Below are 27238 nucleotides of genomic sequence, written 5' to 3'. Positions count from 1 at the left end.
GATCCTGGCTTCCTGTCAATGTTCCAGTATTGGACTTGTTTTCCTCCTGGATCGTTCCTGTGGCCTGCTGCTCTGCATAGCTAAGTTTTCCTTTGCTATTTTGTTTGCTTTTCTTCTGTCCAGCTTATCTATTTGTTTGCTGGAAGCTCTGGGACGCAGAGGGTGTACCTCCGTGCCGTTAGTTCGGTACGGAGAGTTTTTTTTGCCCCCTTTTGCGTGGTTTTTAGGGTTTTGTGTTGACCGCAAAGTTACCTTTCCTTTCCTCGCTCTGTTCAGAAAGTCGGGCCTCACTTTGCTAAATCTATTTCATCTCTACGTTTGTCTTTTCATCTTGCTCACAGTCATTATATGTGGGGGGCTGCCTTTTCCTTTGGGGTATTTCTCTGAGGCAAGGTAGGCTTATTTTCCATCTTCAGGCTAGCTAGTTTCTCAGGCTGTGCCGAGTTGCATAGGTAGCGTTAGGCGCAATCCACGGCTGCCTCTAGTGTTGTTGGATAGGATTAGGGATTGCGGTCAACAGAGTTCCCACGTCTCAGAGCTCGTTCTATGTTTTTGGATTATTGTCAGATCACTGTATGTGCTCTGACCTCTATGTTCACTGTGGTACTGAATTGCCTAATTTTAACAGTACAGGAAGCCAAGTACTAATGATTCTCAATAGAGGGAAAAAAGAAGTTCTGAGACCATTTTTTTTTCTCTGCACTGTGTTTTGCCTTTTTTTTCCCCTAGACATTTGGGTGGTTCAGGACACAGGTGTAGCAATGGACATTAGAAGTCTGTCTTCATGTGTGGATCAGCTCTCGGCAAGAGTACAAAAGATTCAAGACACTATTGATCAGAAAGCTATGTTGGAAACAAGAATTCCTATTCCTGATTTGTTTTTTGGAGATAGAACTAAGTTTCTGAGTTTCAAAAATAATTGTAAATTATTTCTGGCCTTGAAACCTCGCTCCTCTGGTGATCCAGTTCAACAGGTTTTGATCATTATTTCTTTTTTGCGTGGCGACCCTCAGGACTGGGCATTTTCTCTTGCGCCAGGAGATCCTGCATTAAGTAATATCGATGCGTTTTTCCTGGCGCTCGGATTGCTGTACGATGAGCCTAATTCTGTGGATCAGGCAGAAAAAAATTTGCTGGCTCTTTGTCAGGGTCAGGATGAGATAGAGTTATATTGTCAGAAATTTAGAAAGTGGTCCGTGCTCACTCAATGGAATGAATCTGCGCTGGCAGCTATGTTCAGAAAGGGTCTCTCTGAAGCCCTTAAGGATGTCATGGTGGGATTTCCTATGCCTGCTGGTTTGAATGAGTCTATGTCTTTGGCCATTCAGATTGGTCGACGCTTGCGTGAGCGTAAATCTGTGCACCATTTGGCGGTATTACCTGAGCTTAAACCTGAGCCTATGCAGTGCGATAGGACTTTGACCAGAGTTGAACGGCAAGAACACAGACGTCTGAATGGGCTGTGTTTCTACTGTGGTGATTCCACTCATGCTATCTCTGATTGTCCTAAGCGCACTAAGCGGTTCGCTAGGTTTGCCACCATTGGTACAGTACAGTCAAAATTTCTTCTGTCCATTACCTTGATCTGCTCTTTGTCATCGTATTCTGTCATGGCATTTGTGGATTCAGGCGCTGCCCTGAATTTGATGGACTTCGAGTATGCTAAGCATTGTGGGTTTTTCTTGGAGCCCTTGCAGTGTCCTATTCCATTGAGAGGAATTGATGCTACGCCTTTGGCCAAGAATAAGCCTCAGTACTGGACCCAGCTGACCATGTGCATGGCTCCTGCACATCAGGAGGTTATTCGCTTTCTGGTGTTGCATAATCTGCATGATGTGGTCGTGTTGGGGTTGTCATGGCTACAAGTCCATAATCCAGTATTAGATTGGAAATCTATGTCGGTGTCCAGCAGGGGTTGTCAGGGGGTACATGGTGATGTTCCATTTCTGTCAATTTCGTCATCCACCCCTTCTGAGGTTCCAGAGTTCTTGTCTGATTACCGGGATGTATTTGATGAGCCCAAGTCCGATGCCCTACCTCCGCATAGGGATTGTGATTGTGCTATCAATTTGATTCCTGGTAGTAAGTTCCCAAAAGGCCGATTGTTTAATTTATCTGTGCCTGAGCACGCCGCTATGCGCAGTTATGTGAAGGAGTCCCTGGAGAAGGGGCATATTCGCCCGTCATCGTCGCCATTAGGAGCAGGGTTCTTTTTTGTAGCCAAGAAGGATGGTTCGCTGAGACCTTGTATAGATTACCGCCTTCTAAATAAGATCACGGTTAAATTTCAGTACCCCTTGCCGTTGTTATCTGATTTGTTTGCTCGGATTAAGGGGGCTAGTTTGTTCACCAAGATAGATCTTCGTGGTGCGTATAATCTTGTGCGAATTAAGCGAGGCGATGAATGGAAAACTGCATTTAATACGCCCGAGGGTCATTTTGAGTATCTAGTAATGCCATTCGGACTTGCCAATGCTCCATCAGTGTTTCAGTCCTTTATGCATGACATCTTCCGAGAATACCTGGATAAATTCCTGATTGTGTACTTGGATGACATTTTGATCTTTTGGATGATTGGGAGTCTCATGTGAAGCAGGTCAGAACAGTTTTTCAGGTCCTGCGTGCTAATTCTTTGTTTGTGAAGGGATCAAAGTGTCTCTTTGGTGTGCAGAAGGTTTCATTTTTGGGGTTCATCTTTTCCCCTTCTTCTATCGAGATGGATCCTCTAAGGTCCAAGCCATCCATGATTGGACTCAGCCGACATCTCTGAAAAGTCTGCAAAAGTTCCTGGGCTTTGCTAATTTTTATCGTCGCTTCATCTGCAATTTTTCTAGTATTGCTAAACCATTGACCGATTTGACCAAGAAGGGTGCTGATGTGGTCAATTGGTCTTCTGCTGCTGTGGAAGCTTTTCAAGAGTTGAAGCGTCGTTTTTCTTCTGCCCCTGTGTTGTGTCAACCAGATGTTTCGCTTCCGTTCCAGGTCGAGGTTGATGCTTCTGAGATTGGAGCAGGGGCTGTTTTGTTGCAGAGAGGTTCTGATTGCTCAGTGATGAAACCGTGCGCCTTCTTTTCCAGGAAGTTTTCGCCTGCTGAGCGAAATTATGATGTGGGCAACCGAGAGTTGCTGGCCATGAAGTGGGCATTCGAGGAGTGGCGTCATTGGCTTGAAGGAGCTAAGCATCGCGTGGTGGTCTTGACTGATCATAAGAACTTGACTTATCTCGAGTCCGCCAAGCGGTTGAATCCTAGACAAGCTCGTTGGTCGTTGTTTTTTGCCCGTTTTGACTTTGTGATTTCTTACCTTCCGGGCTCTAAAAATGTGAAGGCGGATGCTCTGTCTAGGAGTTTTGTGCCCGACTCTCCGGGTGTATCTGAGCCGGCGGGTATCCTCAAAGAGGGAGTAATTGTTTCTGCCATCTCCCATGATTTGCGGCGAGTGCTGCAAAAATTTCAGGCTAATAAACCTGATCGTTGTCCAGCGGAGAAACTGTTTGTCCCTGATAGGTGGACGAATAAAGTTATCTCTGAGGTTCATTGTTCGGTCTTGGCTGGTCATCCTGGAATCTTTGGTACCAGAGAGTTAGTGGCTAGATCCTTTTGGTGGCCATCTCTGTCGCGGGATGTGCGTACTTTTGTGCAGTCCTGTGGGATTTGTGCTCGGGCTAAGCCCTGCTGTTCTCGTGCCAGTGGGTTGCTTTTGCCCTTGCCAGTCCCGAAGAGGCCTTGGACACATATCTCTATGGATTTTATTTCAGATCTTCCCGTTTCTCAAAAGATGTCAGTCATTTGGGTGGTCTGTGATCGCTTTTCTAAGATGGTCCATTTGGTACCCTTGTCTAAATTGCCTTCCTCCTCTGATTTGGTGCCATTGTTCTTCCAGCATGTGGTTCGTTTACATGGCATTCCAGAGAATATCGTTTCTGACAGAGGTTCCCAGTTTGTTTCGAGGTTTTGGCGAGCTTTTTGTGGTAGGATGGGCATTGACTTGTCTTTTTCCTCGGCTTTCCATCCTCAGACTAATGGCCAGACCGAACGAACCAATCAGACCTTGGAAACATATCTGAGATGTTTTGTTTCTGCTGATCAGGATGACTGGGTGTCCTTTTTGCCTTTGGCTGAGTTCGCCCTTAATAATCGGGCTAGCTCGGCTACTTTGGTTTCACCATTTTTCTGCAACTCTGGGTTCCATCCTCGTTTCTCGTCAGGACAGGTTGAGTCTTCGGACTGTCCTGGTGTGGATACTGTGGTGGACAGGTTGCAGCAGATTTGGACTCAGGTATTGGACAATTTGACCTTGTCCCAGGAGAAGGCTCAACGTTTTGCTAATTGCAGATGCTGTGTGGGTCCCCGACTTCGTGTTGGGGATCTGGTTTGGTTATCTTCTCGTTATATTCCTATGAAGGTTTCCTCTCCTAAGTTTAAGCCTCGTTTCATTGGTCCGTATAGGATTTCTGAGGTTCTTAATCCTGTGTCTTTTCGTTTGACCCTTCCATATTCTTTTTCCATCCATAACGTATTCCATAGGTCATTGTTGCGGAGATACGTGGCGCCTGTGGTTCCATCTGTTGATCCTCCTGCCCCGGTTTTGGTGGAGGGGGAGTTGGAGTATATAGTGGAGAAGATTTTGGATTCTCGTGTTTCGAGACAGAAACTCCAGTATCTGGTTAAGTGGAAGGGTTATGGTCAGGAAGATAATTCCTGGGTCTTTGCCTCTGATGTCCATGCTGCCGATCTTGTTCGTGCCTTTCATATGGCTCATCCTGGTCGGCCTGGGGGCTCTGGTGAGGGTTCGGTGACCCCTCCTCAAGGGGGGGGTACTGTTGTGAATTCTGTGATCGAGCTCCCTCCTGTGGTCACGAGTAGTACTGCGGCTTCTGAGTTTCCTTCCTCAGGTGATGAGGTTAAGTCGTTAGGTGCTGCTCTATTTAACTCCACCTAGTGCTTTGATCCTGGCCTCCAGTCAATGTTCTAGTATTGGTCTTGCTTCCTCCTGGATCGTTCCTGTGGCCTGTCTGCTCAGCATAAGCTAAGTTCTGCTTGTGTTACTTTTGTTGCTATATTTTCTGTCCAGCTTGCTTTTTTGGTTTTGCTTGCTTGCTGGAAGCTCTGAGACGCAGAGGGAGCACCTCCGTACCGTTAGTCGGTGCGGAGGGTCTTTTTGCCCCTCTGCGTGGTTGTTTGTAGGTTTTTGTGTTGACCGCAAAGCTATCTTTCCTATCCTCGGTCTATTCAGTAAGTCGGGCCTCACTTTGCTAAATCTATTTAATCTCTGTGTTTGTATTTTCATCTTAACTCAGTCATTATATGTGGGGGGCTGCCTTTTCCTTTGGGGAATTTCTCTGAGGCAAGGTAGGTTTATTTTTCTATCTTCAGGCTAGCTAGTTTCTCAGGCTGTGCCGAGTTGCATAGGGAGCGTTAGGCGCAATCCATGGCTACCTCTAGTGTGGTTTGATAGGTTTAGGGATTGCGGTCAGCAGAGTTCCCACGTCTCAGAGCTCGTTCTATGTTTTGTGGTTTTTGTCAGGTCACTTGTGTGCTCTGAACTTCAAGGTCCATTGTGGTTCTGAATTACCTATTCATAACAGGTCCCTGTCAGGTGTGGGAACCTGGCTGGCACCTAGTGAACAGAGCGGTATGTAACGGAACCGCGCCTGCACACCTTGCGGCGGTATCCTAAGAAAGAGACAAGAGGGGAAGAATATTGTGGAACAGTGTAAACGAGATCAGCACAAAGGAGAGCCAGTAAGAGTCGTGCCAAGAGAGGAAGGCAACATCTTACTGAGGCGCGTAGTCGGTGGCCGGATCACCGTAGGAGTAACTGACTTCAGGCCTTACTTCAAATTCCGCTGGACAGTTGATTATAGGTTGGCTGTCTACCTTTTACACCTACGAAGACATAGGGGGCAACATTGGGAGAGGGACGTCTCTAGGGTCCCGGAAGACCTCCAAGCCTTCCCGTCAAACGGGTGGCATCCTAGCCATTCTATATCTGGGGGACGTTAGAAACTAGCAACATCTGGAACCAAAGAACGAGAGAGAGAGAGAAAGCTGTAGAGAACGAACGAAGGAGAACAGCAGTTGTGAGGACTATTCCGAATGCTCAGCAGAGTAGGACTACAACACACAGGCGCTATTGGTAGGCAACGATTTCCATCTGCGAGGGAAACTCTGGATGTGCCCATCGGACCGGCCGGTCTCTGATAGCCCGGTTGAACGTGCTCTGGACTGAGTGTACTGAAGCCTTCAGTAAAAGGTAAAGAGACTGCAACCCTGTGTCCTCGTTATTGCCTGCACCTCACACCATCACCATCCACCTTACTAGGAAGCCCTGGGGATTTACTTCACCTGTGGGAAGGTATACCATCCAGCTGCCATTCCATCACCCCAGCGGACCCCACAGCAGCGTCGGTCACCCTGACCGAATACCACAGGTGGCGTCAAGAACCTCTGACAGACTGTACTACCCCTTTCATTGGACGCCCCTTAGCAGGGTCACGACCGGGTCTAGCCACCGTGACAGCCCCAGAACTGGGAAGAAAGGACCGGTACTGAGTGACTAGTGGCCCTGTGTCTGGGGGCGCTCCACTAGGATCGTGTCAGGTTTCACGAAACCCAACTTTGCCGAAAGTCAGCGATTTTTGAATTTGTCCAATCCGTTTCGCTCAACCCTACCAAGAAGAGTTATCCATCTGCATTCTCTTTGTGCAAGGAGACATTGGATATTGCCTCCCCTAATTCCGCATTGTACATGGTTTATGCCTCTTACCAAAAAAGATTTAAGGTTACACTTATGGTGCTGTTAAAAGTGGCGTGGAACCGTTTTTAATTTAAAGCAATCATCCCCTGTTTCTGCCGCCATAATGTCACGGACATGTTCCCGTGTACGTGTGCCAAGACGTCTTGATGTTAGACCTATATATACTTTAGGGCAACTGCATCTTGCATAGTATATGACATGTGTCGTGTTGCAGGTAATATGTTGTCTTATGGAAAAAATTTTCCTTCCATCCGTTGATTGAAAATCCACTGCCCGACATATATTCTTGCAAGAAATGCAGTTTCCACATGGGAAACATCCTTATTATCTTTATTCCTCTGTCGAAGGTACAGCAAAACATCTCGGAGTTGTGATCTAGCCCTCAAGTATCCCTTTTTTATGCATTTATTGCTATAACCTCATTCCTTGAATCTCTCTCTCGGAGATCCAAGGCTTGGTTTTCAAACTTAGATTCAGAGGAACAGATCCGCCTCATCCTGAGATGCTGTCCAACCGGGATGGCCCTAATAGTGCTACATGGGTGACTTGAGCTGGCATGCAGCAATGAGTTGGCGGAGGTGGACTTCCTGTATACATCTGGCTGCAAATAACGCTGTTCAGAGTGACGGAGCCAAATTTTTGAAATCTGACCAGTGTCAATTTATGTGATAATAACTCTGGAACGCTTCAACAAATCCCAGTGATTTTGAGATTGTTTTTTCGTGATACATTATACTTTATGATAATGGTAAATTTAGGTCAATATGTTTTGTGTTTATTTATAAAAAATATCAAAAATTTGAGAAAAATGTAAAAGAATTAGCAATTTTCAAACTTTGAATGATTATCCCTTTAATCCAGATGGCCATACCACAGCAAACCATTATTAAATAACATTTCCCACATGTCGGCTTTACATCAGCACCAGTTGTAAAATTTTATTTTATTTTGTTAGCATTTTAGGAGGATTAAAAATGTAGCAGCAATTTTTCATTTTTTCAAGGAAATTTACAAAATTTATTTTTTTAGGGACCTATTCATATTTGAAGTGGCTTTAGGGTCCTATATATTGCGAAACCCCCAGACATGATACCATTTTAAAAACAGCACCCCCTGACATATTGAAAACTGCTGTCAGGTAGTTTATTAACTCTTCAGGTGCTTTACAGGAATTAATGCAAAGTGGCATGATAGGAATGAAAATGTGTATTTTTACCACCTAAATGCTTCTAACTTCTGAACAGATTACTACAGCCGACAGACTCTAAAGGTACCGTCACACTAAGCGACGCTGCAGCGATACCGACAACGATCCGGATCACTGCAGCGTCGCTGTTTGGTCGCTGGAGAGCTGTCACACAGACAGCTCTCCAGCGACCAACGATCCCGAGGTCCCCGGTAACCAGGGTAAACATCGGGTAACTAAGCGCAGGGCCGCACTTAGTAACCCGATGTTTACCCTGGTTACCATCGTTAAAGTAAAAAAAACAAACGCTACATACTTACCTACCGCTGTCTGTCCCCGGCGCTGTGCTTCTCTGCTCTGGCTGTGAGCGCCGGGCAGCCGGAAAGCACAGCGGTGACGTCACCGCTCTGCTTTCCGGCCGCTGTGCTCACAGCCAGAGCAGAGAAGCACAGCGCCGGGGACAGACAGCGGTAGGTAAGTATGTAGCGTTTGTTTTTTTTACTTTAACGATGGTAACCAGGGTAAACATCGGGTTACTAAGTGCGGCCCTGCGCTTAGTTACCCGATGTTTACCCTGGTTACCAGCGAAGACAGCGCTGAATCGGTGTCACACACACCGATTCAGCGATGTCTGCGGGGAGTCCAGCGACGAAACAAAGTTCTGCACTTTCTTCCCCGACCAGCGACAGAACAGCAGGGGCCTGATCGCTGCTGCATCACTGGACGATATCGCTAGCCAGGACGCTGCAACGTCACGGATCGCTACCGATATCGTCTAGTGTGACGGTACCTTAAGGCCACTAGCTGGTCATGAATTGCCATGGCAAACATCAGGACCACACAATCATGATCTGAGGGCACCAATTGGGATAAATAGGAAGCCCCCACACTGTTAACCATTTATAATGATGGTCACTATTGACAGCAGCATCTAAGGGGTTAAACAGAGTTGGACGGTGCAAACAGTGATCGTGGCTGATACAGCAAGTTGTCAGCTATAGTGTACAGCTGCTGGATTGTCACCTGTATGGGGAGGCTATTCTCTTATATCTCAGGTCAGTTAAAAGACGTATTGGCTGTCATTAAGGGGTTAATATTAATTTTCTTGCAAAGAGATAGACGTCTTTGGTAGCTGTGAAAAAATCTATATTGTTAGTTGGAGAGAACGTGAGTCCTTTTTGAAGGACTTTTAATTGGTCCCCAGTGAGAATATGATGAAAACAGCTGTTTAAGTGGGCACCATCACAAATTATTCTATGGTTACTTGTCTGGGATCACTACCATGCATGTAAAGAATACCGCAAAAACCATAAAGAGACAGGTACATGCATATAATTGTAGGATCAACCACAAGACAAAGAAGTACTAATCAAAAAATTCCAAGTTTTATTAGACACACCAAAGAAAAAACAGACAGAACACACTAATAAAAACATTTAAAACTTGTTCCACATTGAACAATCAGTTAGATCCAAATAACATATAGTATATAGCAATATACATTAATCATAGCAGAAATGCCCGGCTGTATGGTATAATTAAATCCAGGAGAGACCAAAGGTTATGTTTCCTATTCTTTCAATGCACTAGGTTATAGATATATACACCCATCAGAGTGGACTCTGGTAGTCCATAGGGCATAGGTAGCACCTCATAGTGTGGTAATTACAATCTAAGACCATTAAAGTGCTGGAGCCAACTGCCCTCATATATATATATAGTGATCCCTACTACTGTAAGCATCCACAAAGGGTCTTATACAGAGAGTATTAAAGGGCACAGATTATCACATAAATTCTCCCTTCAACCCTGAAGGTAACAGGTAAAAGGTACATTGCCTGAATGGCGAGTTGGTCATGCTTCACCCTATACCGTCTCAAAGCCCACTACCGTCATAATGGTCCTATGTGCACTGCTACAGTCCGGGCATGATTACTGGTCCAGACGGTATAGGGTGAAGTATGACCAACTCGCCATTCAGGCAATGTACCTTTTACCTGTTACCTTCAGGGTTGAAGGGAGAATTTATGTGATAATCTGTGCCCTTTAATACTCTCTGTATAAGACCCTTTGTGGATGCTTACAGTAGTAGGGATCACTATATATATATATGAGGGCAGTTGGCTCCAGCACTTTAATGGTCTTAGATTGTAATTACCACACTATGAGGTGCTACCTATGCCCTATGGACTACCAGAGTCCACTTTGATGGGTGTATATATCTATAACCTAGTGCATTGAAAGAATAGGAAACATAACCTTTGGTCTCTCCTGGATTTAATTATACCATACAGCCGGGCATTTCTGCTATGATTAATGTATATTGCTATATACTATATGTTATTTGGATCTAACTGATTGTTCAATGTGGAACAAGTTTTAAATGTTTTTATTAGTGTGTTCTGTCTGTTTTTTCTTTGGTGTGTCAAATAAAACTTGGAATTTTTTGATTAGTACTTCTTTGTCTTGTGGTTGATCCTACAATTATATGCATGTACCTGTCTCTTTATGGTTTTTGCAGTGAGAATATGATGAGACAAGTTAATTACCTGTAGACCTCTTTTATCCTTTTTGGTCTGTTGGTAATTTGTAGAGTTCTTTGGTCTCACATTTTTTCTTTCCTGATTAAGACCTTAATTGCTTAGATCATAATATTTAGATCTTATTTTTGTTGATTCCTCACTGGAGGCCAATGAAATGGTGGAGGCAGACCTGGCACGGGAGGATTCCCGAGAGCGATAAGTTTTCCTGTTCCATTTATAATTTGTATTGGATTGTAAAACCCCAATGTCACGTTGGAATTTCTTCGCCTTATTATCACTAGAGATGAGCGGTGTTCGAGTTGAACTGTTCGCCAATTTCAAATTCAAGCTGTTTTTGGACGGTGTTCGAGTCGTTCAGCGAACCCGAACAATTTGCTTAAAATTCGGCTGTTCGAGTTTCTGTTTGATAAATGTTCATTCACCAAAAGCCTAGCTTGATTTGCACATTAAAACTGTTTATCATTGTTAATAGACTGTTTCAGTGTATAGTGGGCGGGAGGGGGGATAGATCTGTGCTGAAATAACAACGATCTCCATTTTTTTTCTTTCCCGCATTTACAGTGGGGCGGTGCAGTCTCTCAGCCTATCAGCAGTGCATACACACACAGCAATGTGCATGTGATGCACACAAGCAAGGGCATGTGTCATTGGCTGTGTATGTCACATGTCCTTGCCCTATAAGAACAAGCCATTTGCCTCATCGCCACCATTTCCTCACTGCTGCAGCTTAGTGTTAGACGGCACCGCTGCTGCTGTGGGCGCTATACAGACTAATAGTGTTTTTTGGAGCAAATTGTCAGAGAGATAGGTTTAGGGAGTCGGGAGGAGTTGGGACTAAATGTAATATCAGCCCTTTTCAGGGTAGGTTACAGCAGTTCATAGCACTGATTGCCAGGCAGGTCTGTGCCAGTGCTGTGCAAGTGTTTGTCACAGCATTTGGTGTAATCTAGCTCAGCCAATCCTTTTGGGCTAGTAGCATTGTCTGATAGTCATCTGAGTAGCCCGCCTGTGAAGCTAGCTACACCGCCTGTGTATCTCAGTTTTCACTGCATCTAATCCAGTTGATAGTTTAGGGCCTAGGAGCAGTGTCTGCACGTCAGCAGAGTACCCTGCCTGAGAAACAAACTATACCGCCTGTGTATCTCAATTTTCACTGCATCTAATCCAGTTATTAGTTTTGGGCCTAGTACCACAATTTGGCCACTCAGTTATGCTCGGTTTTCATCCATCGGTTGTTGTGCCAACAACTACAGATACAGAGTTGCAAATTAGTTAAGCACTAAAATGAGTGGCAAAAGGCTTGCTGCTGGTGGAAAGGGGAATAGGCGTGTTGGAAAGGGAAAAAACGGTTGTGTCCATGGGGTAGGTGGTAAAGCAACAGTAACATCTGCAGAAGAAAGACCATCTTCCAGCCAAAGTAAGATGTCTACCTCTTTTCGTGGACAATCTGATATGATCCCTTTCTTACGACCATCGCTACAAGCATCGCCAAAAATTCCAGATGAGGCACAAAAAGAGCTGGTGCTTGAACGAATATCAAGTGCTCATTCAAGTGGGCTCTTCTCCATGTCAAATACAACATCACAACTACTCCAGTCCTCAGAGTTGTCACCCCAATCGCACTTGCTTCCTCACAGCTCCCAATTCTCCAGCTGCCCGTCTGAGCATAGTTAAGTCTATAGAGCTGTTTACGCATACTATTGCCTGGGAATCAGAGGTCTGCTCCAGAGCATCTGTGAATCCAGACGAGGAAATGATCTGCACTGATGCCCAGAATCTTTGTGAGTCGGATCCAGGCCCAGATGAAGAAGGTTCTGAGCATAATGTAGACCCTCGTTCCCAAACTGTAACTCCTGTTGGTGGAGACAATGAGGAAGATGATGATGAGACTGAGATACCTGATTGGAACGAAAACTTGACTTTTCGGTCGGGCAGGAAGAGGTTGGCTCTGAGGACAACGGGCGTGAGAACACACAGGATGATGATGATGATGATGAGTTTGTAGACCCCACTTACTGTCAACCCCCAGTCCACCAGTCCATGAGGTCAGCAGAGGAGGTGGAGGAGGATGCTAGTGACAAGTCTGACGACGAGGTAACGGTGCACCTTCCTGGACAGAGACGGAGTACTGGAAGCACATCAACAACCACATCCTCAACCCCAACTGTGCCTCAGTCCAGAAGTTGTGGTGGCTCTTCAGGTCGTACGGGCTCTAAGCCTTGCATAGCCTGGGCATTTTTTGACATCGCAAAGGATGACTCAACTCATGTTGTCTGTAAGAATTGTCAACAAAATCTCAGTAGAGGCCAAAAAATCACTAGCTTGAGTTCTTCATGCATGAACCGCCACATGGATATGAGGCATAAGTTGCAGTGGGAAGCTCACTGTGCTACAATGCGTCCTAGTGGGTCGGGTCAACCACCGTCTGCCCCATCAAGTGCATCCGCGTCCTCTTCATCTTCTGTGACTGTGGGGACAGCAGTCGCACATGGTTTTGGATGCAGGCCTTCCACCTCTTTACCCGCAACAATCAGTGTGATTGGCAAGTCGTCAGGACATTTGCACGTGGAAACACCTGCTGGTGTTGAGCGCTCTCCGACATCGACACCACATTTTGATCAAGGCAACATAACATCTCCGCCTGCACCTTCCTCACAGACCAGCAGTTTGCCGGGGACACCCTACTCAACTCCATCTAAGCATGGCAGCCAGCCCTCAGTCCCTCAGATGTGGACAAGTAAAAGCCCATTTCCTCCCAGCCATGACAAAGCTAAGAGGATGAATTTCTCCATCTGCAAGCTGTTGGCTACAGAAATGCTGCCCTTCCGCCTGGTGGACACAGAGGATTTTTGAGACCTTATGTCAGTCGCAGTGCCCCAGTACCAGATGTCCAGTTGCCACTACTTCTCAAAGAAAGCTGTGCCTGCGCTACACCAGCATGTCGCACACAACATCACCGCTTCCTTGAGAAGCTCTGTGTGTGACAGGGTGCATTTCACCACAGACACTTGACGAGTAGACATGGACAAGGGCGTTACATGTTGGTGACTGGGCACTGGGTAACTATGGTGACATCAGGAGAAGGGGCTGCTGTCTGAGTCTTGCCGTCCCCACGAGTTGCTCGTCGATCCTCTGTATCTAGAAGTTTCTCCACTGCTTCTACCTCCTCAACCTCCTCTCGGTCCTCCACCTGCATCCAAAGCCTGTCTGGTAATGCCACATGCGTTGTAACTGGGCAGAAGGAATCCTGCACACCTCACTATGCTGTCACCAGGGCTCAACGGCATTAGGCAGTGTTTACATTGAATTGTCTGGGAAATGTGAGTCACACAGCTGAAGAGTTGTGGTCAGCTCTGGAGACCGAGTTCCATCAATGGTTGTCTCAACTCAACCTGCTACCAGGGAAGGCTGTGTGCGACAATGCTGCAAACCTGGGTGCGGCCCTTCGCCGGGGCAATGTCACACACGTGCCTTGTATGGCTCACATTTTGAACCTGGTTGTCCAGCAATTTTTATCCCACTATCCCGGACTAGATGTGCTTCTGCAGAGGGCACGGTCGCTGTGTGCTCACTTCTGCCATTTGCATCCCGCAGCTCGACGACTTGCATCTCTACAGAAGTCGTTGGTCCTGCCAGTTCACCGGCTGAAATGCGATGTGCCCACATGGTGGAATTCAACTCTGCACATGTTGCAGCGACTGTGGCAGCACCGATGAGCCCTGGTTCAATACGTTATGATGTATAGCCTGGGCCAACGAGATTAAGAGGTGGGGCAAATCACGCTGCAGGAGTGGTCTCAGATCAGGGACCTATGCACCCTTCTGCACAGTTTTGAAATAGCAACGAAGATGTTTAGTGCTGACTGCCATTATCAGCATGACAATTCCGGTGATTTACATGTTGGAGCACACCTTACACAGTGTTCGGAGTCAGGTGGTGGAACAAGAGGAGGAGGAGGAACATTTTCCCATTTAGTAAATTCCTGTTCTAATTCAGCATTGAATGTAGACAACACCTCACTTGATGTATCTTGTTTCAATTTTGTCTGAATTTCATCAATTTCCTTGTCCATCTCTTCAATGGCTGTTTGATTCAGTTGTACCAGTAACTCCATAAATCCCTTTGGACATCCATTTGCCAATTCCTCCCATCTCCTTTGAAAGACATCATCGTCTATTTCGAAGGAAGTAAATACTAAATATTTATTTAAAAAGGCCCGGTTCCACCCGGTCCTCATCCTTTTATTAAGAATTTCCTTTAATTTTTTAAAAAAGCTGTTGCTTGTCTCTTCCATTTCCTACCAGAGACACCTTAGGATCATCACAAAAAACATCATTCAGTTGTGTAAGCCACGTCTGCTCACGGGCTTTGAAGTCCATATTAACACTGGTTTTGGATGCTGTGAGAAAACACAGAATAAGCAAATTATTCTATACGGCACCAGAAAAAGTATATTGCACCCATGCAAATATGGTAACTCATCAATAAATCAGTTTTCAGGAGGACATTGAGTCAAAAGACTACCACAAGTATTTTTATAAACAATCAATATTTTTATTCAGTAACAAAAAAATATATAACCATTATAAATTACATGGGTCTCATGCAAAATTTTTGTGAATCACACCAAAAGTGTAAAACATGACCCAGAGGAGAGCGTGGAGAACTGAAACCATAAATACTTGTAATCCATTTATCAAATTATGCCAGGTGATAACTCAGCTCAAAATTGCTATATCATAGGCTGCATTTGCTCATGCTCGCATAATAACATCACCTATGTGCTACATTTCGTGTTCATGATTCCTCCATATATACGTTTCAGTACCGGCAATAGTTACCCATAAATAAGTCCTAGCCACGTTCCAACCTCCGTCATTAACCCCGACGCACATTTCGCGTGTTGGTAGTGTAGCTTCCTCAGGGTGCGTGGTTTAAGTGACGTGTCTGTCCGGTATAAATAGTGAGCCGTTCCGGTCCCATGACCGTACGGCTGCTGTTGTGAATTCCGCTCTTGGGCTCCCTCCGGTGGTTGTAAGTGGCACTTTTGTGAGTTCTGCTCTTGGGCTCCCTCTTGTGGTTTCTAGTGGTATGGCTGCTAGTTGGATTTGGCTGTCTTCAGCTGCTTCCACTCATCGTCTTTTCTGCTCGGCTATTTATGCCTGGCTCTTTCTTCAGCCAGTGCCACTTGTAAATGGTTCCTGGTTGGATTCACATCTCTTTGGATTTCCCTGTTATCCTGACCAGTTCAGGAAAGCTAAGTTTTTGCTTGCTCTTTTCTGTCCATAGATTATGGACTTATCCGTTCTGTGCTTTCTATGTTTGTCCAGCTTATCAGTATGAATTAATTCTGTCTTACTGGAAGCTCTGGGAAGCAGATTTACCCTCCACACCTTTAGTCAGGTGTGGAGATTTTTTGTAAACTCTGCGTGGATTTTTTGTAGTGTTTTATACTGACCGCACAGTATTCCATCCTGTCCTATCTATTTAGCTAGACTGGCCTCCTGTGCTCATCCTGGTTTCATTCTGTGTATGTCTTTTCCCTCTCCACTCACAGTCATTACTTGTGGGGGGCTATCTATCCTTTGGGGATTTTCTCTGAGGCAAGATAGTTTTCCTGCTTATATCTTTAGGAGTAGTTAGCTCTTAGGCTGTGACGAGGTGCATAGGGAGAGTTAGGAGCATTCCACGGCTACTTCTAGTGTTGTTTTGAGCTTAGGGACTGCGGGCAGTACAGTTACCACTTCCTTCAGAGCTCGTTCCATGTTGCTCCTAGACCACCGTATCATAACAGTACAAGTGGCCAAAAATGAATTAAATGCATCTCAAAAGAAGGAAAAGAAAGTTCTTAAACATTTTTTTTCTGTGCTCTGGTTTGTCTTTTTTTTCCTCTTGATATCTGAGTGGTTCAGGATATATGCTTTGGCATGGATGTTCAGGGTTTGTTTTCTCATGTGGATCAACTTGCTGCAAGAGTACAGAGTATTCAGGACTATGTTGTCCAAACTCCGGCTTTAGAGCCTAGAATTCCTACTCCTGATTTGTTTTTTGGGGACAGATCCAAGTTTTTGAACTTTAAAAATAACTGCAAATTGTTTTTTGCTTTGAAACCCCGTTCTTCTGGTGATCCCATTCAGCAAGTAAAAATCATCATATCCTTGCTGCGTGGTGACCCTCAAGACTGGGCTTTTTCTCTTGAAACAGGGGATCCGGCATTATTGAATGTAGACGCATTTTTTCAAGCGCTCGGATTATTGTATGACGAACCTAATTCTGTGGATCATGCAGAAAAAACCCTGTTGGCCTTGTGTCAAGGTCAGGAAGCGGCAGAGTTATACTGCAAGAAATTTAGAAAATGGTCTGTGCTCACTAAATGGAATGAGGAGGCTCTGGCTGCTATTTTCAGAAAAGGTCTTTCTGAAGCCCTTAAAGATGTTATGGTGGGCTTTCCTACGCCTGCCGGTTTGAGCGAATCTATGTCTCTAGCCATTCAGATTGATCGGCGTCTGCGCGAGCGCAAAGCTGTGCACCATATGGCAGTGTCCTCTGAGCAGAGTCCTGAACCTATGTAATGTGATAGGATTTTGACTAGAACTGAACGGCAGGAATTCAGACGTCAGAATAGACTGTGTTTTTACTGTGGTGATTCGGCTCATGTTATCTCTGATTGCCCTAAGCGTACTAAGAGAGTCGCTAGGTCTGTTACCATTAGTACTATACAGCCTAAATTTCTTTTATCTGTGACCCTGATTTGCTCATTGTCGTCCTTTTCTGTCATGGCATTTGTGGATTCAGGCGCTGCCCTGAACTTAATGGACTTAGAATTCGCCAGGCGCTGTGGTTTTTCCTTGCAGCCTTTGCAGAGCCCTATTCCTTTGAGGGGTATTGATGCTACACCCTTGGCCAAGGATAAACCTCAGTACTGGACACAGATGACTATGTACATGGCTCCAGCACATCAGGAAGATTGCCGTTTTCTGGTGTTGCATAACCTGCATGATGTTGTTGTACTGGGTTTTCCATGGTTACAGGAACATAATCCGGTGCTGGATTGGAAAACTATGTTGGTGACTAGTTGGGGTTGTCAAGGGGTACATAGTGATGTTTCTTTGATGTCAATTTCCTCTTCCCCCTCTTCTGAGGTCCCTGAATTTTTGTCGGATTTCCAGGATGTATTTGATGAGCCCAAGTCCAGTTCCCTTCCACCGCACAGGGACTGTGATTGTGCTATTAACTTGATTCCTGGTTGCAAGTTCCCTAAGGGCCGACTTTTCAATCTGTCTGTGCCAGAGCATGCCGCCATGCGGAGTTATGTTAAGGAGTCTTTCGAGAAGGGGCATATTCGGCCCTCTTCGTCACCATTGGGAGCAGGTTTCTTTTTTGTTGCTAAGAAGGATGGCTCCTTGAGACCCTGTATTGATTATCGTCTTCTTAATAAGATCACGGTCAAATTCCAATACCCCTTGCCTTTGCTTACTGATTTGTTTACTCAGATTAAGGGGGCTAGTTGGTTTACTAAGATTGACCTCTGAGAGGCATATAATCTTGTTCGTATTAAACAGGGTGACGAATGGAAAACTGCATTTAATACGCCCAAAGGCCATTTTGAATACCTTGTGATGCCATTTGGGCTCTCTAATGCTCCATCTGTGTTCCAGTCTTTCATGCATGATATTTTCCGCAATTATCTTGATAAATTCATGGTCGTATATTTGGATGATATTTTGATTTTTTCCGATGATTGGGAGTCTCATGTGAAGCAGGTCAGGATGGTGTTCCAGATCCTTCGTGATAATGCTTTGTTTGTGAAGGGGTCTAAGTGCCTATTCGGAGTTCAGAAGGTCTCTTTTTTGGGTTTTATTTTTTCTCCCTCGTCTATAGAAATGGATCCTGTTAAGGTCCAAGCTATTCATGACTGGATCCAACCCACATCTGTGAAGGGCCTTCAAAAATTTTTGGGCTTTGCTAATTTCTATCGCCGTTTCATTGCCAACTTTTCCAGTGTGGTTAAGCCCCTTACTGATTTGACGAAGAAAGGCGCTGATGTGACGAATTGGTCCTCTGAGGCTGTTGAGGCCTTTCAGGAGCTGAAACGCCGATTTACTTCTGCCCCTGTGTTGCATCAGCCGGATGTTTCTCTTTCTTTTCAGGTTGAAGTCGACGCTTCTGAGTTTGGGGCAGGGGCCGTTTTGTCTCAGAGGGAGTCTGATGGTTCTTTGATGAAACCGTGTGCTTTTTTTTCCAGAAAGTTTTCGCCTGCGGAACGCAATTATGATGTCGGCAATCGGGAGTTTTTGGTTATGAAGTGGGCGTTTGAGGAGTGGCTACATTGGCTTGAGGGATCTAAGCACCGCGTTGTGGTCCTGACCGATCATAAGAATCTGATTTACCTCGAGTCGGTCAAACAGCTGAATCCTAGACAGGCTCGATGGTCCCTGTTTTTCTCCTGTTTTGATTTTGTGGTCTCGTATCTTCCGGAATCTAAGAATGTTAAGGCTGATGCCCTCTCTAGGAGTTTTTCGCCTGATTCTTCTGGAGTCCTTGAGCCAGTTGGCATTCTTAAGGAAGGGGTGATTCTTTCTGCTATCTCCCCTGATTTGCGGCGGGTGCTTCAGGAATTTCAGGCTGATAGGCCTGACCGCTGTCCTGTGGGGAAGCTGTTTGTTCCTGATGGATGGACAAGTAAGGTGATTTCTGAGGTTCATTGTTCAGTGTTGGCTGGTCATCCTGGGATTTTTGTTTACCCACTATTTTGGAAAGGTGCCAACAATTTTGTCCAGCACATTTTGGGGGTGTAGTGTGAAATTATGTACAATTTACCTTTTTTCCTCGGTTTTTTTTTGTTGTTCCAATACACACAGAGGATATAAACAAGTGTATAACCAAACATGGGTAATGACAATTTCAAGGGTGTCAACACTTTCGGCCCTGATTGTGTGTATAATAGAACTAAAAAGAAACTATTTGGTGAAATAAAAAAGTAAAGATGGTATGATGTAATAAATTCATATTTTTATTGAAGATCTCACATGACGGATAAGATGAAAACATAAACATACAAGACAAGATTAAAATTAACATATATAAAATAAATGTTAAGGTAGATAAACAGGCAGCATGAAATCATGAGTGTAAAATACCGGGTAAAAAGGAAATAAGTGTATAAAGTGCAAGTGCACTAATGCAGTAATGCTAATAGTAAAAGAATATGAAAGAGTATGTAACTGAATGACAAGCAAGGGTATAATGCCTAAATAAACATAAGAAACATAACTGACCCAGGTACATGCTGAAGGAGATGTGTGTGGACCGTCCCTCACTCCCAACGCGCATTTCACAAGAGCTTCCTCAGGGAGTGATTATAGGTTTAAGGTGTGTGTGTGTGTGTGTATGTGTGTATGTGTGTATGTATGTATGTGCATATATATATATATATATATATATATATATTTTTATTTTTTTTCAAAGTATATATGCAAATATATCTGGTATACAGTGGGTACGGAAAGTATTCAGACCCATTTAAATTTTTCACTCTTCGTTTCATTGCAGCCATTTGGTAAATTCAAAAGAGTTAATTTTTTTCACACTAATGTACACTCTGCACCCCATCTTGATTGAAAAAAGAACAGAAATGTAGTAATTTTTCCAAATACATTAACAAAGAAAAACTGAAATATCACATGGTCATAAATATTCAGACCCTTTGCTCAGAATTGAGTAGAAGCACCCTTTTGAGCTAGTATTGCCATGAGTCTTCTTGGGAATGATGCAACAGGTTTTTCACACCTGGATTTGGGGATCCTCTGCCATTCGTCCTTGCAGATCCTCTCCAGTTCTAGCATGTTGGATGGTGAACGATGGTGGACAGCCATTTTCAGGTCTCTCCAGAGATGCTCAAATGGGTTTAGGTCAGGGCTCTGGTTGCGCAAGTTAAGAATGGTCATAGAGTTGTTCTCAAGCCACTCCTTTGTTATTTTAGCTGTGTGCTTAGGGTCATTGTCTTGTTGAAAGTTGAACCTTCGCCAAGTCTGAGATGCAGAGGACTCTGGAAGGCGTTTTCATCCAGGATATCCCTGTACTTGTCCACATTCATGTTTCCTTCAAAGACAACCAGTCGTCCTGTACCTGCAACTGAAAAACAACCCCATAGCATGATGCTGCCACCACAATGTTTCACTGTTGAGATTGTATTGTGCAGGTGATGAGCAGTGCCTGGTTTTCTCCACACATACTGCTTAGAATTATCACCAAAAGGTCTATCTTTCTCTCATCAGACCAAAGAATCTTATTTCTCATAGTCTGGGAGTCCTGCATGTGTTTTTAGCAAGTTCTATGCAGGCTTTCATATTTCTTGCACCAAAGAGAGGTTTTCGTCGGGCCAGTCTGTCATAAAGGCTCGACTGGTGGAGGGCTGCAGTGATCGGTGACTTTGTGGAACTTTCTCCCATCTCACTACTGCATCTCTGGAGCTCAGGAAAAGTGATCTTGGGGTTCTTCTTTCTCTCCCACCAAAGTTCTTCTCCCACTATTGCTCAGTTTGGCTGGACAGCCAGGTCTAGGAAGACTTCTAGTGGTCCCAAACGTCTTCCATTTAAGGATTATGGAGGCCACTGTGCTTAGGAACCTTGTACTGCAGAAATTCTGTTGTATCCTTGACCAGATATGTGCCTTGCCACCAGCATCGGACTGGAGCACCTTGGGCCCACCAGAGAAAATCATTCTTGGGGCCCACTATGTAGCTACATAGAAATAGATACAAGACCACCAATTGTGCGGTAAAAAGCGCTAATATCAGGGTATAATATAAGGTAGTTCACATCTTAATAATGTAGCAGGGGTTGGGGTAGCCCCCTCACAGAATATAATGTAGCCCCCTCATAAAATATAATGCAGTCCCGTCTCATAGAATATAATGCAGCACCCCACAAAATATAATGCAACCCTCTCAGGTATGACGCAGTCCCCACCATAGAATATAATGTAGCACCCCATAGGGTATAATGCAGCCCCCCCCATATAGTATAATGCCACCCACCACAGAATATAATGCAGCCCCCCATAGAGTATACTGTAACCCCTCAGGGCCGTATTTAGAGTTTCTGCTGCCCTAGGCACTTTTAGCGCTGCCTCCCCTTTTGGTGAGTATGACACTATCGGCAGTGACTTTGGCAAGAATCGCTGTTGTGAAAGTCGCCTTTTGCAGCAGATCCGACAGTTTTTCTGCATCTGCCACGTAACGGATCACTTATGGCAACACTGCGTTCGGCCTCATTCATTCGCTATGGGATTTGCGGCACTTGCCGTGATCTGGCAAATGTGGTACCATACCTCCCAACTTTTGAAGAAGGGAAGGAGGTATTAAGTTTGCGGTGCGCGTAGTGCGCCGCGGCAAATTTTAGGCCACACCTCTGACCACACCCATTTCACAACTAGTCACACCCATATCCACGTCCCAACCGCAGCCATTTAGCACTGCTGATCACACTGTTTTATATACAATAATTATAAGCAAACAAAAATATGGCCACACATGATGCTCCATACTGTATAATGGCCACACATGATGCTGCATACTGTATAATGGCCACACACAGTTCTTCATACTGTATAATGGCCACACATGATGCTCCATAGTGTATAATGGCCACACATGATGCTCCATAGTGTATAATGGCCACACATTGCTCCATACTGTATAATGGCCAGACAGTGCTCCATACTGTATAATGATCCCACATAATGCTCAATACTGTATAATGACCACAAATGATGCTCCATACTGTATAATGTCCATTGGCCACACATGATGCTCCATACTGTGTAATGCCCCCCTCCTGTATGCATGGCTCATCGCCCTCCTATCCCATATACATAGCTCATATTCCCCCTGTATGCATGGCTCATATTCCCCCCTGTATGCATGGCTCATATTCCCCCCTGTATGCATGGCTTATATTCCCCCCTGTATGCATGGCTTATATTCCCCCCTGTATGCATGGCTTATATTCCCCCCTGTATGCATGGCTTATATTCCCCCCTGTATGCATGGCTCATATTCCCCCCTGTATGCATGGCTCATATTCCCCCCTGTATGCATGGCTTATATTCCCCCCTGTATGCATGGCTTATATTCCCCCCTGTATGCATGGCTTATATTCCCCCCTGTATGCATGGCTCATATTCCCGCCTGCATGGCTCATATTCCCCCCTGTATGGCTTATATTCCCCCCTGCAGGCTTATCTCTCCGCTCCTGCTCCCGCTCCTGCTCCTGCTTGGCGCGCCGGCTTATGTCCTCCTTCATCCCCCCGTCCCCCCGTCCCTCATACTCACCGTGACCTGTCCCACTGCACGGCCGTGCCGACACATCCCTCGCGCTCTGTCCCGACTCCAGGCGCCGGCGCAGCACCTTCTTCCTGCTTGAGCGCTCATGTGACACCGTTCATTAAGATCATGAATATGCGCATATTCATGATCTTAATGAGCGGTGTCACGTGACAGCTCGTTCAGGACGAGCTGCACTGCAGTGCAGACGCCGAGACCATCGCTGGAGCAGGGTGAGTATTCAAGGCGGGCGGGGGAGGGGGCCCTGGAGCGGGGGGAGGCCCTGCCAGCAGGTGTCAGTGCCAGGGCCCACCGGAGGATCCTCCGGTTCCCCGGTGGGCCAGTCCGAGCCTGCTTGCCACAATTTTGTCTCTGAGCTCCTTGGCCAGTTCCTTTGACCTCATGATTCTCATTTGGTCTGACATGCACTGTGAGGTCTTATATAGACAGGTGTGGGCCTTTCCAAATGAAGTCCTATCAGTTTCATTAAACACAGCTGGACTCCAATGAAGGAGTAGAACCATCTCAAGGAGGTTCACAATGAAATGGAAAGCATGTGACTTAAATATGAATGTCTGAGCAAAGGGTCTGAATACGTATGTTACCATACACATGTTATATCTTATATTTTAGACTGAACCAGGTCATTTGTTAATATATGTCTTTCCTTCTATGGTTATCTCATTATTTTTGCACACAGTTACAGTGGGGCAAAAAAGTATTTAGTCAGTCAGCAATAGTGCAAGTTCCACCACTTAAAAAGATGAGAGGCGTCTGTAATTTACATCATAGGTAGACCTCAACTATGGGAGACAAACTGAGAAAAAAAAATCCAGAAAATCACATTGTCTGTTTTTTTATCATTTTATTTGCATATTATAGTGGAAAATAAGTATTTGGTCAGAAACAAACAATCAAGATTTCTGGCTCTCACAGACCTGTAACTTCTTCTTTAAGAGTCTCCTCTTTCCTCCACTCATTACCTGTAGTAATGGCACCTGTTTAAACTTGTTATCAGTATAAAAAGACACCTGTGCACACCCTCAAACAGTCTGACTCCAAACTCCACTATGGTGAAGACCAAAGAGCTGTCAAAGGACACCAGAAACAAAATTGTAGCCCTGCACCAGGCTGGGAAGACTGAATCTGCAATAGCCAACCAGCTTGGAGTGAAGAAATCAACAGTGGGAGCAATAATTAGAAAATGGAAGACATACAAGTGGTGGAACTTGCACTATTGCTGACTGACTAAATACTTTTTTGCCCCACTGTATATCCCTGTGAAATGTGCAGTAGGACTGGTAGATATTTTTTCGAGCATATGGATTTGTTCGCTTCAATTGCCTTTCCTAATGCTTGAACCGTCCTACATGAGATTCCAATATAGAAGGGGGCTATATTGGTATTTTTTGTGCACCTATATGTATTTTTCTTACCTTACGCTTTCTTTCATCTCTTTTTATTGCTCATTGTTTTCCCTCATTTAGTTGGTTAGGTCTGTAATAGGGTTAGCAGGTGTCAGCCGCCGCGGAGTGGGGGCGTCAAATTATCTATCAGGGTGCCAACCTCCACTGCTAGGAAGGGACAGTAGGTAAGTGTAGGGTTATTATATTAGGAGAGGTGCACATTAGAGATCCATATTTGTATATTTTTTTCTGTTTCACTGGGAAGTGGTATTTTTAAAGAATTTTTGATTAAACTTATACCTTTTAAGGGGACAACATGCTACACAGTCTGAATACGTATGACCATGTGATATTTCAGTTTTTCTTTTCTATTAAATTTGAAGAAATTTCTACATTTCTGTTTTTTTTTCAGTCAAGATGGGGTATAGAGTGTTCATTAATGAGACAAAAATGAACTTTTTTTAATTAAAAATGAAACAGCGTGAAAAATTTAAAGGTGTCTGAATCTGTGATTCTACTTTCCGTACCCGCTGTACATACATATATTTATTTCTAATATTAATAAAAGACTAAACATGTGCCTGTGCTTTTTTTATAGGTGGAATTTAGTATATATAATCCCCCATTTTATACTGCTATTAGGAAAGACAAGTCGTTTCATGATCCGTACACTGAGTAAGACAACCTATTTCTTAAATATTCATTTATTTAAACTGCAATAAAAATGAAAATAATGTAAATATTATATATTCTATTTTTAGCTCTCTAGAAACCCTTGAAAAAATAAAATATAACACTTTTGATGGAAACATAAATCGGCAAAGCTACTGTGTTACATATGTGGTAAAAGATGGACTGCCACTGTAAGTATAGGACTGCTTGTTTATTGACGTTTTAGTAGAATTTATAATTTCTGTGACATGATCTTTTCTCATTTCACTACATAAGCTTGTTCTGTTTGGTAGGAAAATAGACTTAAATCTTCATTGCCAAATGGTTTTTCAGCTTGCATATGAGAGTCAGAGAATAACAGGTCCTGGTGCAGGAATCTGGGGGTCGTGCAACCATACAGCTTTATGAGGATAGCAGAGTGAGAGCACACCCATTTAGAAGATCATTCAGGAGAGGCGGGATAAGGGTTACAAACATCGCATCTAGCAATCTTACATATTGATTTGACTGAAAATTAATTTTGCTGCCATCTATGTACAGTAATAAATAAAGGAAATAGAAGCCAAACTGTCCACGATTTCTAATTAAATCTTATGATTTTTAGCCAAAAATACTTGTATTCGAAGGGAAAAAAGCCTAATTTAAGCCCAAAAATGTCATGAATGTCAAGGGGGTAACACACATGATAAGAACTAGCTATGCATGGCACCTGCTTTGGAGTCTGCAAGAACGTTTATTTAAACAAGATTTTCAGATAATTAGCTTCAGTTTCAAATTGTTTTCACTCATTTACAGCTGAAAATAAAGAATATCTATTTAAACGATTTTCCGGTTTCAAACAGATTTTTCCCATAATCTCAGTTACCTAGAAAAAACAAGTTGAGATTTTCTTACCCTTCCTGGCTCCAATGCTCTAACATGGCACAGTATAAGTCACTGTGTTTGGCTGGAGTGGTGACATCAAGGTAACAGAGCTGCAGTCAATCATTAGCTCAACAACTATGCTGACGTAAATAGCCCAAGGTGTTGAGCTCAATGATTCACTGCAGTGTTTTCAACATGATGTCAACCCTCTACCCAAACAGCAGAGAAAGGGACAGCAATATATAATTGGTGGCAAAAGGCTGATATTAATAAACCTGTCTTTTTTTCAACCTATGTAGCTATATACATTAGCTTCTCACAAAATTAGAATATCATCAAAAATGTGATTTATTTCAGTTCTTCAATACAAAAACTGAAACTCATATATTTTATAGAATCATTGCAAACAGAGCGATCTATTTAAAGTGTTTATTTCTGTTAATGCTGATGATTATGGCTTAGTCACTGAAAACCCAAAAGTCATTGTTAGTGGTCGAGTTCCAGCCTCTGCACAGGGGGAATCTCGGGCCATCTCCGCTTCGGTCTCCCATTCTTCTCCTGCGCAGTGGAGTCTGCTCAGCGGAGTTTTTGGTCCCAGCGTCTTGCTCAAGTCTGACTCTGTGCAAAGGGTTACTGTTGCCTTTCCAGTTTCTGCCATTGTAGCCAGTACTGGGCAGCGGCGAGCAGACGTTTTTGGGACTAAGTCCTGCTTTTCCCCTTCTGAGAATGCCCAGGGCAAGATCTCTCGTTGGAGATCAAGGGTCAGATGCTTAGATACTGCAGCTAATCCCATTGGTCCTCTAGGAAGGTCCTGAAGGTGCTCAACTTCTGCAGCCTCCCATTGGTCCTTCTGGGAAAGTCCTGTACTTGATGCAGCTATAAAAGGTTTGCATGACTGCACGGCCATGCGCTAGTATCAATCCAAGTTATGTGCTTTGCGCCAGTGTGGTTATGTGTGATTGTATTCAGGGACCTTGCTGAAATAAGCCCCTAAAATACCGGCACCTCCGGTGAGGAGATTGTGTCATTGTATTCAGGGACCCGGCTAAAATAAGCCCCTAGAATACCGGCACCTCCAGTGAGGAGATTGTGTGCTTGCATGACCTCTGACTGCTATCAGTTCGGCAGTTAGCTTGTGCTCCTGTGAGTCTAACAGGGCACAGTGCTTTCCTTTCACAGCTACTCTGTGAAGTAACCGAGCTAGCCTATACCACCAAATAATGCCACCATTCACTAGCAGCAGGTTCCTCCTGCACGGTGGACCCCGGGCTGCAAACGCACCAATAATAATAAACATCTATATTTACTCGGCACGTTCCACTAGCCCTAACAAAATACTAGCGCCAGGGTCTGGCTAGTAAATGGTGGACGATCAGCGTCTACAGCGGTACATCCAGCAGCTGGAGGGTAGGTTGGCGGCTCTAGAACGCACAACCTCAGCTGTGGATGTTACCGCAGTCGCTGTTCAGGCTGCGAGTGTAGC

The 27238-nt window shown here is 44.4% G+C and overlaps 1 protein-coding gene across 1 annotated transcript in view; it reads left to right on the top strand.

Annotated features, from left to right (window-relative positions):
• TRPM2 (transient receptor potential cation channel subfamily M member 2) overlaps positions 1–27238 on the top strand; it is a 1329765-nt gene that overhangs the window by 916427 nt on the left and 386100 nt on the right. The window contains exons 28-29 of the mRNA XM_069733764.1: positions 24818–24894; positions 24981–25082. Coding sequence (XP_069589865.1) covers positions 24818–24894; positions 24981–25082 — 179 coding nt within the window. The remainder of the gene's footprint in view (positions 1–24817; positions 24895–24980; positions 25083–27238) is intronic.

The sequence above is a fragment of the Ranitomeya imitator genome, chromosome 7 (genome assembly GCF_032444005.1).
Source record: "Ranitomeya imitator isolate aRanImi1 chromosome 7, aRanImi1.pri, whole genome shotgun sequence".
Taxonomy (NCBI): domain Eukaryota; kingdom Metazoa; phylum Chordata; class Amphibia; order Anura; family Dendrobatidae; genus Ranitomeya; species Ranitomeya imitator.
The sequence above is the reverse complement of the archived record's forward strand: the minus strand, read 5'-3'. Positions and strand labels throughout refer to the sequence as shown.